General features: G+C 35.1%; 1 protein-coding gene across 1 annotated transcript; it reads right to left on the reverse strand.

The window, feature by feature from the left end:
* Positions 1-495: 495 nt before the first annotated feature.
* LOC132548955 (uncharacterized) lies at positions 496-5,173 on the reverse strand. The gene is made up of 5 exons (XM_060212857.1): positions 5,159-5,173; positions 3,920-4,119; positions 2,771-2,975; positions 2,444-2,647; positions 496-1,719 (listed from the first exon to the last, which is right to left on the reverse strand). The coding sequence occupies exons 1-5, from the start codon at positions 5,171-5,173 to the stop codon at positions 496-498; spliced, it is 1,848 nt and encodes a 615-aa protein (XP_060068840.1).
* Between the last annotated feature and the right edge of the window lie 11,410 nt (positions 5,174-16,583).

Raw genomic sequence — 16,583 nt, forward strand, 5'->3', positions numbered from 1 at the left:
TTTGATATAAGACTCCATAAACTTGAGAATAACAATAAATAAATGACGGCTCTTACAAACACAAATTCTCCATACCAGTTATTTATGATTACAAAAGATGTTGAAGTTTACTCTGGTATCATCATACCATGAGATGAGGGAGGGGATAGGGGAGGTCGGGTTCTTATAGAATAAAGATATTTGTATTTGCAACTCGCCCTCTTATCAAAGAGCCAAACATACAATTGATATTCACCATAGTATGAATTATAATTTTTTATTTGGAAGAATCACTTTTAAGAAGAGAAAGCAGTAGAACTTAAAACATGGCATCAAAAGAGTAGATAATGCAGTTTAACTATAGGTAACAAAAGGTAACTGATCTCGCATTTCAATATACGTCCTCCTGTAGATGTTCTGAAAAAATAGATTTTGGAATACATTTCACATTCATGTCCAAAAAAAATTGAACCCAAAATAAATTCCACTTTAAATTGATTTTTCACCCGTAAATTATCAAACATAAGTTTGATGCACATCTATGCTGGCATGCCTAGACTGATTATGATTGTAACAATCTGTTTGCATAATTTCTCTTTGCTGACTTGTAGTCGCTGATAGTTCTCTTGTCGTCGGACCTCTAGTCCCTGATAGTTCTCTTGTCGTCGGACCTCTAGTCCCTGATAGTTCTCTTGTCGTCGGACCTCTAGTTCCTGATAGTTCTCTTGTCGTCGGACCTCTAGTCCCTGATAGTTCTCTTGTCGTCGGACCTCTAGTTCCTGATAGTTCTCTTGTCGTTGGACCTCTAGTCCCTGATAGTTCTCTTGTCGTCGGACCTCTAGTTCCTGATAGTTCTCTTGTCGTCGGACCTCTAGTCACTGACTGTTCTCTTGGATGATTATTTATTGATCTTGGAATCTGATCTTGATGAATATATTCAATTGACCTTGAACTTGAGTCAGTTACGGAGGGCAGGGTATATACTACTGAACTTCCACCTGAAGATGCAACACTCCTTGTACTTGACATCTGATCTGATGACTCTTGATTCAAGACATGATTTGAAGACCTCATTGCATTAATCTGGTTTTGTGTAATTTCCTGATGAAAACTTCTGTCACTGCTGTGCAAGCCAAGAGAAGGTGACCTTGACCCTTTGCCAGAATATGTATTACTGTTAGTTCTAGGAATTTGCTCACTTTGCCCTGTAATATGTTGGGGTCTTGGACTGGAACATTTAAATCTTTTCTGTTCATTAATCTTGCATTTAGGATCATTGCCTGCAGTGAGGTTATGGCAAACAGGCGAAATTGACCTCTGACTTGTAGCAGGATTTCTTGAATTAGGAAAAAGGTCTTGCTTTACAGCAAGATTTTGAAATGCAGAGTCTTGGAATGACCTTGAATTATATCCTGACCTTGGGCTCACATGATTCCTCAACCTCTCATCTTTGACTCCTTTTGGACCTTTACTGTGGTTGCTCTGTGTAGGAGAAAAGGCTGTGTGCGTGTCCTTACCACATGTATACCCAACAGATTGTAGAGATTTGTCACAGTTTGGTAGAAGCTGGCGTCTGTTGATGGGGATTTCCACTGTGGTTAGGTGTGAATGACCTCTAATCCCAGAGGGATGATCAGCCTGGGAACCAAGTACATTCAGAGGAGGCTGACACTTCAATTTCACATCCTGATTAAACTGCCTCCAGTCTTTCCACATGTTAAAATTATGTCTGAAACAAATCTGTAAATATAAATAATGTTAAATATACTGGAATCTGAGCAGTGTAGGAAACTAAGTCGTGACGTTACAAAAGTCTGTGTACTGTTTGGTAGGTGATATAAGATTTTATTGAGGTATGTGTATGAGTAATGGAACACAATATTACAGGATTCTATGTATTGTTAGTTTTCAAGGTTAAATTTCATTGTTTATTGTAGATGTGAGCAAATCTTTAGTGGATTTTAATATTTTAGAAAGGAGCTGTCTTAGAATTTCTTTTTTTCCTAAATGTTGAATTTTTCTTTTTTCAAATTTATTTTTTTGTCCTTATTTGATAACAACACCTTGATTTGTGATTCAAATCTATACCTGGTAAATACAAAAAATGAAGTTGCTGTATTGTTTATAATTTCTGAGAAACTGAGCTAAATACAATTTCTGGAAGTGGGCATTGAAGCCAATGCCAAAATGTTAATGGCAATTAATTCCCCAGTCCTATTAATATCACTTTCTCTCAATAATTCCAATAAACTAAAAATAATACAAGCTATGATAAGGAAATAGATTTAAGCTTAAGGTGGAACTCTTTTCCATCATTGCTTTTGCAGTTGTACCTTTCAAAGAATATTATGTCCAATTCAAATTTTTCCAACACATGTATACTCTGAGCACACAGTATGAGAGTTTCTCATACTTTGCAATTTGCATGCAATGGTAAGTTTTCATTTTTGCCAGATGAACTTACTGCTGCCCAGAAAAAGAAGATGATGATGAGACACATGGCAAGGGAGAAGAGTCCTGCACTTTCCCACATGTGAAGATTCAGGTGGATAGCATTCGTCATACACAGCCAGGCAGTGGTGATGGTCAGAGGCATGAGTATGGAGAAACAAACCATGTCACATATCAAGTTCTTCTTGTCACGTGGAGACCCAGGGTTTGCTAGAAACTTCAGAATAAAGTAGTTGGTAAATTTTGGTTTGAAACAGCCAATGATTTATGATGAATCAAGACGTTCTAACTTCAGCTCGATAATAGAAGATATCAAAACAAATGTCTCTTAGTTGGATACCTGTTTGAACGGTTTGGTTTTCCTTTCTAATGTAAACTGGAAGTCACATATCTCACACCTGGTTTTGTTGGAGCTTCCAAGCCATCGCTGCAGACAAGACAAGTGGATTTTACCCATGGAACCTGCACAATAACAGGGCGACAGCAGCAGCTCAGAACTGTTACCACCGTGGCAAATACGACAGACATCACGCTCACTGAAGGAACTGAAATTTGAAATTGTTCTTTTATTTATAATTCTTTGACTCATTTAAATGAAAATGGAATTCTTTTTGATAAAAAAGCAACTTTCGAAATTTCAGAAATATTTCATTCATCATCACATTTTTATTCACTGCAATGATTTTTGTTGATTTTTACATCAATAAATATTTTTCAAACTCAATGTATTTTTGCTTCTTATGCCTAAAGTCACAACTAAATATAAAAGTGAATTTCCTTGGTCCAGACGGAAATGTCTTGGAAGGTATCATTACTTGGTATACACTTTTCTCTTACTTTACAACAAGTGCTCTCAGGAACCTAAACATTTCATTTTCCTAGGAATTACCATAGCTTAGAGATTCTCTGTGAAACTGTGGACTAGATACCAATTTTCCTTATTAGTGCTATGATAAAGGATTATTTACCAGAGCCAGTCTGCACCAAGGAACCTTCAGTCAGTTAAGCCATTTCTCATTTACAAATAAATAAATCTTCCCCATATGAAGCTCTGTACCATCAGTTGGTTTGTTTCTGATTTAATATCATTGCCCTGTTGAGGTATGCCCTGAAAGGACCTACACAGTCAATTGGGCTGTTCCTCATTTGCTATCATTGCCCTGTTAATATCTTGCCCTCAAGAAGACCTACACAGTCAGTTTGGCTTTTGCTTATTTGCTATCATTGCCCAGTGGAGGTTTGTTCTCAAAAGCATCTGCAGTAAATCTTGTTTTTATTAGCACATATTTAAATAAACCACTATTCCGTTGTTGCGCTCTGCTCTCAAAGGATACACTTACATTTAACAATGACTAAGACAGGGATGCCTTTGACAAAATGTCACAAAATGTCTGTTTGTCCCCGAGATTCACACAAAATGTGGTGAAAAACCTTATGAAGGAAGTCTTTATTTATTTGACTATGACTGCCATGCCATGAAATTTAGTACCTGTTAAGACTTGAAAATTGGTATCTTAAAGAATCTTGTTCAGTATTTGATGATGAAGGTCTGCTGTTGATAGGTGAGAAGTTTGGTAGGGCACTTTGAACAGAATCACACTTAGGGGAACCTTTTCTCCATGTCCTAGTTGTGGGTGACTGTGCATTACATCTTGTTGATGTTGATGGTGCTCTGCTTGCAACTTCAACCTGTCAATCAAAGCATCAATTCAAGTGTCAAATATCATCTGATTCAAGGGTTCAACAAGTAAGTATGGAAACAAGTTTCTAACACAAATGAATGAGTATCACATTTCATCAGCAGGGCTTCTATGTATGATTGGTGAGATTCTTCTATGACTATGAGTTGAGAATAAAAAAAGAAAAAGGAAAAAATACAAATTAAATGGATATTCCTAGTATGTTACAGCATCAAAACTTCCCCGAAACAGATCAGTCTTTACTTTGCAAGTTTGTTCTTCCTCTTCTTTTTGTATTGTTAGAGTATATTATACATATTTGATCAGTTTCAATTTTCAAGTTACACATTTATTAGCACAAATAATGGCTTGCAGCTTCTATGTCCATATCAAAATTTATTACATAACACAATATAAACATTCATGTGTGAAAACAGTTATTTTTCAAATGGTCATCAAACAACATTTCAAATTTTAAAACAGACAACAGTTTGTGGTAAGGTATTTCATAAATCAATAACTTTAACTGGAAAAAATGCTTCCATCACGACGACATCGCGTTTTGAAAATTTTCTTATCATGACATCTGGTTCTATTCATTTTGTCCATATTGAAAAAAATAATATAATAAAATGAAATTTGAAGATCAAAACTAGGTGGTCACTGCTTCCAGTTCGACTTTCTACGGAACTTCTCTCATCACTGCATCTTCATTTGTTATAATTAAATCTAAAAAAACTAGGCTCGTTACCGATTCTTATTTTTGTGAAATCAGTTGTATGTTGGCAAAGATAATTATCCCTTAAACATTCTATTAAATTTTCGCATTCTTGACCATTACCAATTGACTACGTATTCCAGTTTATACAATCACTATAATAAAACATCTTTTTGAAATAAAATACACTGAAAATGGCCATCATACAATGCGAACTGGCGTTCTCCGTGACAGCGGACATATTTTGATTGAGAACTTTGGCAATCACGATATTCACGTGTCCTCATGTTAAGGAAACTCAATCATCGTGTTTCCAATTAAAATAAACCACCTGAACTTCAGCCATTCTGTCTTTTTCACGTTCAAATGTAGTTATGTAATTTTGTGCGCGACATAATTCTTATTCGAACCTATCCGCCATACAAATTTCCTTCACACCAGGTGGCGTTTTGTTTCGATCTCGGTCAATTTTCCGCTTTACTTTTCCCCGGAAATCTCAGATAGGCCTATATGTTTGTTGCATCAGCTGCATCAAACTCTACCAGAATTGCCCTTCCAATACACCTCTGAAAAACAAACAAAACAGATCGCAAAAACTTTTGAAAGCATTTTTAGATGGGACGTTTTAGCAAATTACAGACAATATAGCTTGTAGGCTTGCAATTTTTGCGAAAATGGAAAAAAAATACATTGAAAAATCTCGTGCTCGTAAAACAATATGAAAAATACATGAAACAGGCAACACTTTTTTTAAACATACTTACAACATGTTTTTTATACAGTATAAAAGCATTATTGCTTCTCCGTTAATTAAGGCTCTGAGTTCGAAGCCTGTGGACATAACATCCAAAACATATTATACCAATGAATTAAGTTAGAAATTTTAGATTTTCTGAAAGGTTATGGAAAAAGAAAGGTAAAGGGTTTATATCAGACAGCGAGTTTTGTCCTTACATGGTTTTTGTATACCTGAAATTAGATTGCTTCCTATTTCAGTAAGACTGATTAATGTACTTAGTGACTAGAGGATCCTTCATGTTTTTTTTTTATATGGGACATATAAGACAAGTGCAATTGTAAAAGATTGTTTCATTTTACTGAGTCTCTAGCGAGGAAAAATGATACATTCTTGACGAATTCTACAAATATCACATGAATTGAAAACGAATGTAAGATTCTGTTTATTAGATAACTGAGGTGCTACACAAACGTAATTACATCATCTGTAATCATGATAAGAAAATGCATAATGTTACAGACAAACCATGAAACGGTGGGATTGATAATGCAAATTAGACTCACATTAAACGTTATGTAAAAGAAAAATACCGGAACCAGTATCAAACACGTCCATATTCATATCGCACAACAAAACCGATATTAAACACGTCCAGCTTCATACACGCACAACAGAACCAGTATCAAACACGTCCATATTCATACCGCACAACAGAACCGATGTCAAACACGTCCAGCTACATACCGCACAACAGAACCAGTATCAAACACGTCCACATTCATACCGCACAACAGAACCAGTATCAAACACGTCTACATTCATACCGCACAACAGAACCAGTATCAAACACACTCGGCTTCATACCGCACAACTAAACCGATATCAAACACCTTCAGCTTCATACCGCACAACAGAACCAGTATCAAACACACTCAGCTTCATACCGCACAACTAAACCGATATCAAACACGTCCAGCTACATACCGCACAACAGAACCAGTATCAAACACGTCCACATTCATACCGCACAACAGAACCAGTATCAAACACCTTCAGCTTCATACCGCACAACAGAACCAGTATCAAACACACTCGGCTTCATACCGCACAACTAAACCGATATCAAACACCTTCAGCTTTATACCGCACAACAGAACCAGTATCAAACACACTCGGCTACATACCGCACAACAAAACCGGTATCAAACACCTTCAGCTTCATACTGCACAACTAAACCGATATCAAACACATCCAGCTTTATACCGCACAACAGAACCAGTATCAAACACACTCGGCTACATACCGCACAACAAAACCGGTATCAAACACCTTCAGCTTCATACTGCACAACTAAACCGATATCAAACACATCCAGCTTTATACCGCACAACAGAACCAGTATCAAACACACTCGGCTACATACCGCACTTAAAGTCTAATAATCACGATGACCATATATTGTCGTTGTAATTGGATGACAGTCAGCAAATATTCATAAAGAAGGCCAGGTTTTATTATTTTCAATGAGTTTGAAAAAAAATGTAAGATTACCAACATGAACAAGCCGATAACTTGTACACTTCGCGTCATTGAATCATACACCAGATACGTGATTCAGATAAACTTTGTGGACTTTGGCTGGTTAGTTACAGGTTTTCCGTTTGACCTGTCCTATTTAAAGACTTTGTCTCATCGACGAACGTCAGTGTTCTGTATTTTGTGGACGGATGTGTCACGTATCACGTGACAAACAAATATTCTTATCATTCAGGTCTATGGATACAAATATGAATTTAGGACTAGGCAGATGTAATTCGTTTAAGCAATTCAATGAAAGACAGGATGGGGAAACAGAAAGAAGGGAGAGGAACAGAGAGTATAGATTCGGAACAAGCTATGAAAACTTCAATCTGGTAGTTCAAAACGCTTAGGTTATTTTATAAACGTGTGCACGCCGGATTTGACAATGTTACCAACGGTTTCATGTCAGTAAGCGTTATTGTCCCTCCCCACCAACCAAGATAATTATTTTTGTTTTGAAATCTTTATTCAAATCATTCTAGGTATAAGACAAACACATCTATTGTTAGTAAAGGTCGAACTTCTACACCATCACCACATAAACAATTAAGGAATTAGTAAATTCATATCCTAAATAAATCGGTTTGTAACCATTCAGTGATTTCTTATTTCTGATGAAGGGTTACGAGAAATAGATTTAAAAGTTTGGGTAGATACATCCATTTTTATGGAATGCGGTAGATTATTTCATATATTAATGGAACGCCGTAACAAATATTTTTTTCATAACATCGATATAATTGTCTGGATTCCTTAGATCCCTGTTCAGTCGACCCCTGTTGGGCGGTACTAAATGTTATGTATTTTGTGAAAAGTAGTAAGCTTAAGCTCATCCCATCTCTACTGAAACGGTTTACAACCAGTTTCAAAATATAGCGACTCGCGTGAGGCTATGAATACGGACCAGAGACGATTCTAGATGCTTCTGACTGCATTATTTCAATGTAATTAGACAAGTGTTGTGATCAGCCGTCCAAAACACAAGAGGCATATTCGAGCACAGATCGAACAAATGATTAATATACTGCAACAAGATTGACTCGACTTACTTTATATATCAATTACTTTAAAGCGGTCAATTTTTTGAGAAGAAGACTTTATTAGATGGTATGTATGGTCAGCCCATTTACAGTTACGGCTAGGAATAGCCCCTTATGTCGATGCAAGTCACGAAATCCAAAAGACCTTTCCATACCAAGTTTGAATTATCTGGGACATTCCCAGAAGAAAACATGACCGCCACAGTCTGCAGTATTGGGTTATATAAGCGGTTGATCTGAAGACAATATAAATCCTCATTTATTGGCAGGTACGTTGATCAAGAGCCACAGAAATCTGTTCAAATGAGGAACAATCCGCAAATATTCTGACAAAGTTTTTTGTAAGATATTGCGAGGTCGTTTATGAAGAATACAACAGGCGACCTAGCACAGAACCTTGTGGAACACCTAATATGACTGATCTAAAAGAACAAATGGAATTACCAAACACTACAGCTTGCTGTCTATTATATAAACAAATAGACAACTATGATAATTATTTCCATTTTTTTCCTTTACTGACGATGTTCAAACAAAATACTTCTATGCCAGACTATGTCACACAACACAATACAAGAATATTTATTGTCATCAGAAAACATTGGCAAGGTAGTGATTTTGCCATTCAGAATAGAAAACAGCACCCCTAGTAGACCGATTAAACAACAAAGTGAAAGGGTGAGATTTTATTGGAAAACGTGAGATTTTTTTCGGGCTGTAACCTTCAGCATACAATGGCTTATCTTATCAGGACAGACCGCATTTCATGTATAGACAAAATGTCAGAAATTCGTTTTTTTTTCTAAATTAACATTAATAAAATTTCTTAAGAAATCTGATGGAATGACTGAATCGTCACTACACAAAATTGAGGCGACATAAAGAAGGAGAATTTAAACTTTATTTCTGGTCATTGTATATCACTCATAACCGTTAGAGTAAATACACTTGAGAAGTAATTTCCTTCCGTGTACTTGTAAATTTCCAGTTTGAATTTGAAAATTGCGCATAATGAAATGTCCATGTTTTTTTCTTCCGTTCATGAAACTTGCATAGCAATTGTTAACATATAATCAAAATTCATATTTGTCCTTACCGATTTTACCACGTACTGTCCGTCTATAATGAACGTCCGTTGCACGCTTACTTTCAAGTTGTGTCGCAATCAGCTGCCAGCTGTGATCACTACCAACATCTTGGTTCAATGGGTCGTGACATGAGGAAATATATTTCAATCAGATTTTATTCATCAAATTGTAACGCTTAAGCATCTGTATGGTGTGGTTTAATCTATGGTGTGGCTATATTGTATATTAGTTACTGTACAATCTGGTTACAAAGTGATCTGAAGGCAGATAAAAATGAGAGAAAGCGAAAATTTTAAACAGTGAGTAAACCGTAGTCACTCACCTCGAGTCCTCAGTTCACCAATAGGTTGCATGTTTGTTAGCTTGTTATGATAGGTCACTTTACATGTATTAAAGAAAGCGGCATAAAAATGCCAAGCCTTTTACAAGCTCTTAAAAGGCTCTTGATGTCTCTTGTTGCTAATTCGAAGATGCGTGTACCAGTCTCTAGATTTTTTTATAAGCGAAATGTATTTTTCCAAACGATTTTCCAAGGAATCTAACTGTAATTTTTTGTCATTTTTTCATTTGCTCGTTTTACACTTTACACGTCTATAATAAAAACAAATATAGAGTGACAACAAAACGCATGTATGACTAGGATTTAATGATCACGTGGTTTACTATTAAATGATGATATTAATTTTTTGTTCAATCTTATCTCTTTCAATATAAACATGCCACAGTTCATCTAGGGCCAGTTTCTTCGTTGCATATTTTCTAAAATATTTTATCAATAATCATTTCCGATATCATCAATAATATAGGAAGTCATTTTTCAAAAGTTCTTTGTGGATATAGAAATGATGTACGTGTTAAACTTGATACACTAATCTGATGATTGCGTTAAAGAATCTATTTCTCGATGCTATCAAACTCCGTTACGTTATAAAATATATATTTGTTTTAAGCTTCACACCAAGCGCCAGTACAAGAGAGTAAAACATCATTATAGCTCAGATCACGGCAGGAATATCACGTAATACTTGTCAGGTAATGACATACTGTCTGTGTTTCTTGCATTAATGCATTTCCACAATATGTTGCTCAATATTTTGAAAAATCCAGCACAAAATCCTACTAATTTGGCACGTGTAGAGATATATATATCTCGCATAATCTGTCGAAGTCAACCGCTCATCAAACATTGTGTACAGAGTGTGTCAGAGACATACTTACTCTTTACATGTCAAATCCTCGACGCAACTTTTACGTCTTCAGACAAGAGCATTTTCCAAATATCAATATTTTGACGAAAGATGTCGGCAACCAACATACTCATCACAAAAGGTGATCATTTGGGAACATAATACTACGTACTTGGGTTCACCAATATTCACATGTCGGTTGCTGTCGATGAAGCCAAGGACGCTTACTCTTCCGGAACACATGACCTTATTTTATTGCATTTTACACCAAAATTACATCAAAAGTATTTCCATTTTGGACTTCAATAAATACTTAGGGGCAAAATGAATTTCATTCCCTCTACGATGATATTTTTCCAGAAATGTAGAACAAATCGCATAATTTAAATATTTATCTTAAACAACGGAGATAACCTCTCTAGGTGTCCCCCCCTTTTCCCCCCAAATAATCTCGATTAGCACCTAGGAATAGCATGCAACAACATCTTAAGAGGAAGATTACTCGATGGATGCTAAAAGTACCAATGGATTTTACGGAAGGCGACCTGTGTCAACAGCACTACGATTGCAATGGTAGATTAGCGTGTTATACATTTCAATTACCATCGCATTAATGATGAAATCGCAAGCTTTATCTACCTTAACTAACTGATATCTGATTAATGACCATTAACAAGTACACTTACAATCACGCAATAAGACTTCTATGTAGGTATTTAACTATTAATTCATACACACAAGACACGATGCTGTCTCCTTGTTGTCATTTCACCAGTTGTAACCTATTACAAATGTTCACACGTGCAGAAATGCTGAAATACTTGAGTAAGCATTCTATATATAAGTAGACAATCATATATATATATATATATATATAAACCATACATCTTATACACCACGTATGTGTATCAATAAAGCTCAAAGTATTTGAAACTGGAAAGGATTTCATTAATTTCTTGCTTAGTAGTACAAGGGAGGTAATCCAAAAATAAACAGCCTGTATATTTACACTAGCAACACAACATAATGAAAAAGGCATAGTATGTGTATATTTTATCTTTATTTTAAAATATATCAAACTTAATAATCTGTCAAAAATGAAGATTTCAAAAAACATCATTCTTATGCTTATCTTTATTACTTTTTTCGCTCGTTTCTCATTTATCTTTAAAATGTACAAAATACTATTGATACATAAATACATGAGTCACTGTCCAATACAATAACATGCATAATCAATGTAACATATTTATGTATAAACATCCAATCTAACTTGTTACAAACTCCCCTACATCCACTGCTTAATCTGACCCATCATCTGACACAACCTGCCCTACTTCCACTGCTTAAACTGACCAATCACATAACACAACCTCCCTATTTCCAGTGTTTAAACTGACCAATCACCTGACTCAATCTCCCTTACTTCCACTGCTTAAACTTTATGACCAATCATCTGACACAACCTCCCCTACTTCCACTGCTTAAACTGACCAATCATCCGACACAATCTCCCTTACTTTCACTGCTTAAACTGACCAATCACCAGACACAACCTCCCTACTTCCACTAATTAAACTGAATTTCACTTGGTAATAGTCTAGAAATTATTTCAGTATCATCACAATTAATTCTAAACAGTAAAGTATAATCTAACTCTAAAACAAACATTTGTATTTTAAATCTCCCAAGGTCATTCTATAATGAGTCATACAGAAGTGCAATACATTACCATACATTAAGATTTTTATACACACCTTCCTGACAGTAAATTAATAAGACACACATTATGCAATGCTTGCTCTCCTATTTCCTATTTTTGATGTTTTTGGATTCACTTTCCGATTGAATCATCATTAGGTAACTGTTCAATTTCACAATGTGGTGTGTGCAGTTTTTACAATTAAATCCTGACAGTTGACTTCTAGGAGAATTTTTTTTATCTGATTATGTTCAAAATTAAAAAAAAAAAACAAAAAAGGTACAAGAAGAAAGTACTTGTTCAAAGTTCAAAGCCAAGGCATCCAATTGAATCTCTATGATCCTGGTTCATTTCCCTGTCCATTATACAGATATCTTCTTGGTTTATAAACAGAAATCATGCAATGTCAAAGTGGTAAGATTAAAAACAAAAAAAATCCCATTAATGATCCATCTCGTATCTCGAAACTCTACCTGAACATTTCTTAACAAAACATAATTTCAGACTTAATTTACCTTTAGACATTTCAGACTTAATTTACCTTCAGACATTTCAGACTTAATTTACCTTCAGACATTTCAGACTTAATTTACCATTGCAAAACTATATGGGTTTCCATGACTTAAAGACAAAAAATCTCATATTGGAATAAAAAGAAAATCAAACAGGAATATTTCCTCTGCCTTGTCACATTTACAACAAAATTCACAATTAATTTACCATCAGACATTTCAGACTTAGTTTACCATCACACATTTCAAACTTAGTTTTACCTTCAGACATTTCAGACTTAATTTACCTTCAGACATTTCAGACTTAATTTACCTTTAGACATTTCAGACTTAATTTACCTTCAGACATTTCAGACTTAATTTACCTTCAGACATTTCAGACTTAATTTACGATCAGACATTTCAGACTTAATTTACCTTCAGACATTTCAGACTTAATTTACCTTCAGACATTTCAGACTTAATTTTCAGACATTTCAGACTTAATTTACGATCAGACATTTCAGACTTAATTTACCTTCAGACATTTCAGACTTAATTTACCATCAGACATTTCAGACTTAATTTACCTTCAGACATTTCAGACTTAATTTACCTTCAGACATTTCAGACTTAATTTACCTTCAGACATTTCAGACTTAATTTACCTTCAGACATTTCAGACTTAATTTACCTTCAGACATTTCAGACTTAATTTACGATCAGACATTTCAGACTTAATTTACCTTCAGACATTTCAGACTTAATTTACCATCAGACATTTCAAACTTAGTTTTACCATCACACATTTCAGACTTAGTTTAACATGTACCACCAGATCTAATCAAACTACAAAACATATATGAGTTATGATTACACCTCATATTTAACTACAGCCTGTAAAACAATACACTTTAAGAAAAAAAAACAACATCAAACATTAATTATTTCTTGCACATTAATTATTTGTGAAAAATATCATGATCTGCATAATATATGTACAATATATAAATAACAACAGCAGTGGTGTCTCCACTATAACTTGAAAGTCTTACAGTATATGACACAAGGATAAAAATATTCCGTAAAAATGCTACTGTCTTTTTATAAATTGAGCAAAGGTTATAAAAATGATGACAAGTAGTACACATCAGGTTGTTTCAGCATCTTCCATGAGTATTTTCATACTCTAGTAATGTACGTTCAAAATCACGGAGGTTCACTCTGTGTTTCATCAGATATTTTCCATTGAAATGAAACACAGGTATGTCGTAGCGGTATTTCATCCATTCTTTATTACATGGTGCTGTAATGTCCACTTCTTCTAACTGAAACTGTCAAAAAAATAAATTAGAATTTATAATAAAGATCCCCAGAAACAACAGTTTAAAGGATTAGATTATTTCTTTATTAGGAAATAAAAATGGCTAATGATTGCAGAACAATTTTAGTCCCTTGTTTTTATTATGTGTAATCAATGCTCGATCGTTTCTTGAAAAGTGAAAGTCTACCTCTTATTTGTCAAGGATCAAGTTCTTGACAGACATAACTATCGGCATCTTTTGCCTAGTAACAGAGCTGACAGGTACCAGTGTATCTACAATAATTTACTGACCCTGTGACACGGAGGTTTTGCTTTATCACAAAAACTGACTGTTACGAAGCTTATAAAGGTATATACAATGCTTTACTGACCCTGTGACTCAGAGGTGTGAGGTCATCTTTAGCTTCTTCACAAAGCTGACAGTTATCTTTAGTGTACAATGTTAGCACAGGAAGCTTTGGTAAAGCAGAGTCAAATGATCGCTGTGACATAGTGATTCCCCGAAGATGACATACTCCTCCTTTCGGAATGGCAGTCATTACTTTGTGAATTCTGAACATGATCATGTCCTTGTTTTAAGTCAGACCTAGAATGATAAATGAAGATTTGTAAACTGGACTATTATGTACATGTTAGTACTCAATGTTTCCTACATAGACAGATTTCCCCTTGGCTTATCTTTTGCCCAAATCACACTGATCATTAGGTTAAAAGAAAATATGAGATAAATATCACATTTAACGGTGCAAAACATTTTTTTATCCTTATTCTTCCTCTGTAATTTTACCATTAGGTGAAAATTTATGCTCGAGGTAATGGAAGGTATAGGTCAATAGTCTCCATATACAGTAACCAATACAAGGCGTCAGTTGATTCCCCTTTTTCATACCATAACAAGGTCAATAACTGAACTGAATCAGCTATTGTATGACTACTACACCCTGTCTCCTTTACGACTGACACAAGTGTTCTCATGTCAACAATGAAAAAATGTCTCTTTCTATTGCAGACAAGAGGTGCAAAACGTTAGTTAGAGTTCTTACAATAGTTATCAAAACTTGGATTAGTGCAGTGGGCACTTCAAAAGTTCAATAACGACCCTAGTCATGCTACCATCTGCTGTCAAAGGGACACCAGAACTTGTTTCCATAGTATTTGGACCTATTCCAACGTGTTTTTAAACATTTTAGACGGCAAGGTCAACGTTCGGTAAACATGACCACAGACAACTGTATCTAAAATGTAAATAATCCAAGTAAAACCGTAAACTCTTGTCCGTTTATGCATCATATTATGATGATACACAATACATTAAATTATGATGCGAAGCGGGCAAGAATTTACATTCTATATGTACAGTCAACTGTTTACGTTACAAATTACACTAACACCTTAATGTTCAAATACGAGGAAATTTCCATTAAGAGCATGTAAAAATTGTGCCTGAAATATCGCAATTTGAATGCTCACCTGCAGACGACAGACATAGAACCAACCCTCTCCGTGTAAACTCACCGAAGCAAACAAACACTCACGTGCTTCCGGAACAGGAAGACGGTTCTGTTTTAAGCAATCGCGCAGGAGTCGATCAAGGTGTTCGACGCTCAACAAGGTTATAAATTATATCATTCTTTATTTTTCGATTTATTTTTCTTTTACAGAGGACATGTTGGAATATAGGGTCGTTTACAAAATATAGATGTAGAATACATATCAATTAATTTATACACGGACTTAATATTGCAGAACATTTATATAAAATTCCATCAGTTGCAGTGTCATGAGTTTTTTTTCTAACCTAAGTTGTGTTTTTCTGACATTTATATATAAGTAGCATGACACGACTATTTTTAAAATTTGTTTTTTACCTGTTTTTTTTTTTATTTATTCATTTTTTGGATAGTATGCTTGTTTTTATGCGTATACTGGAGGTTAGATAATGAATTTTGGTTTTGTCAAGTGTTCAAATTGTGAAATGCATTATGTAATCTCCAGTACACGTATATGCATAAAACAAGCATACTATCCCCATTCTGAAATATGTTATTGGAAAAACTGCGCATGTGTAAAATGATTATGTATTGTTCAATTTGATCTATCTAAACTTGAAATCTGTACATAGGTAAGTTGTGTATGCCTCTCCGTCATTACACGAGCATGAGTTGCACGGGTAGTATGTCTGGCCCACGTCTTCGTTTTCACGCCAGCAGTCAATCGCAAACACGTTTGTCGCCTAAACATGTGTAAAAAACAAAGTGTAAATACATGTAACACACAAACCAAACAAAATTAAAAACAAAAACAAAAAAGCACACACATATTTGATACGCCATGCGAAGGTTGAACGAAACTGACAGATGCCGCGCCGCATGATCGAAACTGGTGTACGTCATACTGACGTTACCAAAAAATTTGTTGTGCACCGAAATACTTCAGACGCTTTATAAAAACGTAGCCAACAGTTTGGGACCAACAGAAACCGGCCTCAGTCAGGACGTTACACGCGGAACGTCTAATCGGTAGCTTATCAATATACAGGTCGTTCATTTTGGCGACTAGAAGAATAAGTCCCCGAACGGTACGTAATTGACTGCTTGAACGAG

This window comes from Ylistrum balloti, unplaced genomic scaffold, assembly GCF_031769215.1.
Source record: "Ylistrum balloti isolate Yb309-2 unplaced genomic scaffold, AGI_CSIRO_Ybal_v1 Utg370038, whole genome shotgun sequence".
NCBI classification, from domain to species: domain Eukaryota; kingdom Metazoa; phylum Mollusca; class Bivalvia; order Pectinida; family Pectinidae; genus Ylistrum; species Ylistrum balloti.